This window comes from Solanum pennellii, chromosome 6 (genome assembly GCF_001406875.1).
Source record: "Solanum pennellii chromosome 6, SPENNV200".
Classification (NCBI taxonomy): domain Eukaryota; kingdom Viridiplantae; phylum Streptophyta; class Magnoliopsida; order Solanales; family Solanaceae; genus Solanum; species Solanum pennellii.
In genome coordinates this window covers 6,516,293-6,519,662 of record NC_028642.1, presented here as the reverse complement: position 1 = coordinate 6,519,662, position 3,370 = coordinate 6,516,293, and the positions used below count along the sequence as shown (strand labels likewise).

The 3,370-nt window shown below is 32.8% G+C and overlaps 1 protein-coding gene across 1 annotated transcript; it reads left to right on the top strand.

Annotated features, from left to right (window-relative positions):
* Positions 1 to 1,149: 1,149 nt before the first annotated feature.
* Positions 1,150 to 3,340, top strand: LOC107022599 (high affinity nitrate transporter 2.4-like). The gene is made up of 4 exons (XM_015223195.2): positions 1,150 to 1,568; positions 1,647 to 2,000; positions 2,251 to 2,366; positions 2,662 to 3,340. Exons 1-4 carry the CDS (start codon positions 1,200 to 1,202, stop codon positions 3,317 to 3,319), a joined length of 1,497 nt encoding a protein of 498 aa, XP_015078681.1. The 5' UTR covers positions 1,150 to 1,199; the 3' UTR covers positions 3,320 to 3,340.
* Positions 3,341 to 3,370: the final 30 nt, after the last annotated feature.

Sequence of the window (3,370 nt, the reverse complement as noted above, 5' to 3'; positions counted from 1 at the left end):
ACGTGCTAAAATTTTTAGGAACTTTTCGTGTAAGATAGATAACCACCTAGAGAGGTGTTATTCAAAAGAACAAGATAGATATAAGGCTTAAATTTTTATCCTCGCGTAAAGAGGTGCCCAATTATAATCATATTATTATATGATACTTTAAATGTGGGTTCACACATCTATATTTTTTAAAAAAAAAAATATAACACTATTGAATATGATCTAGAGATGGATCATGAAAGTATGAGTTCACGTGAACCGAAGATACCCCCTCTAGATACGCCCTCGGATAGAATAAACTAGATATATTGAGTTTATGAATTTTAATTTTTATGATAGTTTATTTATACATATTAAGTAAATTTTTAGATATAAATATAAAAACTTAACTCCATAATATTGTGTTGGGCTGAACTTATTGACAAATTCTTTCTTGTTTTTATCTCTTTAGCTTTGTATAGTCGAAACGAATTCCTTTTTGAAGTTACTACGTACTTTGTGCATTTGTTGAAGTGTTGTACAATTTAGGCTTTGACTATCAAATACTTACACTGTAAAAGCACCTTAACTTTAGTTTAAAATACATAAAACTTTTTTCTGGTTATGAAAATCCTTCAGAAGATCGTTACTTTCTTACAAAATGTCCAGAATCACCAAAAACAAGGAGGTCAACTTCAAGAGGGAGATATTGAACCACCAAAGTCAAGAGGTTGGTGAGATGAATATGATCGATCTCTTCATTCTTGAATAAAAATTTCTTTACGTAGTTTACAAATACATATATTTCATTTCAAAAGAATTGAAGATTGCATGTGCAAATTTCTGATCAAACATAAATTGTTTGACTCTCAAAATATAAAAAGTGTCATATAAATTAGGATAGAGAAAGTATCATTTTTGGAGTAAACAAGAATATTTATTTGTCGGACTGGAACTATTTCTATTTCTTAACTAAATTTTAGAAAAGTAAACGAAATTATATTAATAATTAGTAGCATTTATATTTGTAAAATAAAAGAATATACGGACCCTTAATTATTATGCTACGAACTTTCAAGGAAACTTCGTCTAGGTATGACACGTGAACAATGTAACACTTAACAAAGAGAAGCAGGTGATGTCAACGCTGCTATAAATATTTGGGTGATCAACAAGCACAAATATGAAACAATATTACATTTCATTTTTCTTGTGTAGTGATAAATTACAATATGGCGAATGCCGAAGGTAGATTTAAGTTTTCATTGCCAGTTGATTCAGAACACAAAGCAAAAACACTGAAAATCTTTTCATTTGCACAACCTCATATGAGATCATTTCATCTTGCTTGGATCTCTTTCTTTACTTGTTTAATCTCGACTTTTGCTGCGGCTCCTCTCGTTCCCATTATCAGGGATAATCTTGATTTGACTAGATCAGATATTGGCAATGCTGGTGTTGCTTCTGTTTCTGGTAGCATTTTCTCTAGGCTTGTTATGGGTGTAGTATGTGACTTAATTGGACCAAGATATGGATGTGCATTTGTTAACTTGTTAACAGCTCCTGTTGTTTTCTCTGTTGCTTTTGTATCAACACCACAGGTATATATCCATGTTGTTTAATATATAATTAGCTAATGCGCATCCATATATAATTAATTAATTAACTTTGGAGGACAGGGATACATAGCAGTTCGGTTCATGATTGGAGTTTCATTGGCAACATTTGTGTCATGTCAATATTGGACAAGTACAATGTTTAATGGACAAATAATTGGGCTTGTTAATGGTGTTGCTGCTGGATGGGGAGATATGGGTGGTGGTGTGACTCAACTCCTTATGCCTTTCCTTTTTCACATTATTCAATTAACCGGAGCTACTCCTTTCACTGCTTGGCGTATCGCCTTTTTCATCCCCGGATGGCTTCATATCATTGTTGGTGTTATGGTCTTAGTTCTTGGTCAAGATTTGCCTGATGGTAATCTTAGTGACTTGCAAAAGAGTGGTGATGTACATAAAGACAAATTTTCAAAGGTATATTCTTAGCAGCTACACAAAGAAACAAAATACATACATACATACATATATATATATATATATATATATATATATATATATACAAAATATAATATAAGTTGTTTGGGGGTTTACATGTTTTATATTCATTTAATTTTCTAATATAAATATAGGGTTTGAGAAAAAACAAGTGGGTTCGTTCAAACTCATGAACCCCACCTAGCTCCGCCACTCTTAATAAGTGCTTTTTTTAATTTCCTTTTGTTAGGTGTTTTGGTTTGCAGTGACAAATTACAGGACTTGGGTGTTTTTTCTTGTTTATGGTTATTCCATGGGAGTGCAGCTCTGCATGAACAATGTAATTGCGGAGTACTTTTTTGACAAGTATGTTCCCCATCTACTCACCAATTCTATTTAAATACTCCAACTATTTGTCGTGAGATAGTTTGACTTTGCACCAAATTTAAGAAAGAAAAGAAGACTTTAAAAATTTGTGATTCAAAATGAATGATAGAAATTTGTATGACTGTAAATCATTTCATTAAGGATAAAATAAACATTTTTATAGTTAAATGTATCATTATTGTTGGGTCTGACTAAAAAGAAAAGTAAATCACATAAACTGGTACTCTAATTACTCGAAGTTAATTATTAATTAGGTCATTGAAACCAAACACAGGTTCAATCTAAAGCTTCACACGGCGGGAGTTATAGCTGGAGCATATGGCATGGTAAACTTTGTAGCACGTCCTTTTGGTGGATACGCCTCTGATTTAGCAGCAAGAAAATTCGGAATGAGAGGAAGACTTTGGATATTATGGATTGTCCAAACCTTAGGAGGAGTTTTCTGTGTCTGGCTTGGCAGAGCAGAAACACTTCCTATAGCCATATTAGCTATGATTTTATTCTCTATTGGAGCACAAGCTGCATGTGGTGCAACTTATGGTGTCATCCCTTTCGTATCACGTAGATCGTTAGGCCTAATTTCGGGCCTAACAGGTGCGGGTGGTAACTTTGGTGGTGGTTTAACGCAATTGATTTTCTTCTCAAGTACAACATTTTCTACATCAATGGGATTGACTTGGATGGGATTTATGGCTGTAGCTTGTAGTGTACCAATTGCTTTAATTCATTTTCCACAATGGGGGAGTATGTTTTTACCAGCTTCCAAAGATGAAAAGTATAATGAAGAAAAATATTATTCTTCTGAATGGAGTTATGATGAGAAACAAAAAGGTCTACATAATGCAAGTATTAAATTTGCCGAGAATAGTGTATCTGAGCGTGGAAGAAAACATATAATAATTTATTCAGCTACAACTCCACCGCATGTTTGATGAAATATATGTGAATTGTGATTGATTGCTTATATATATATATATAAGATG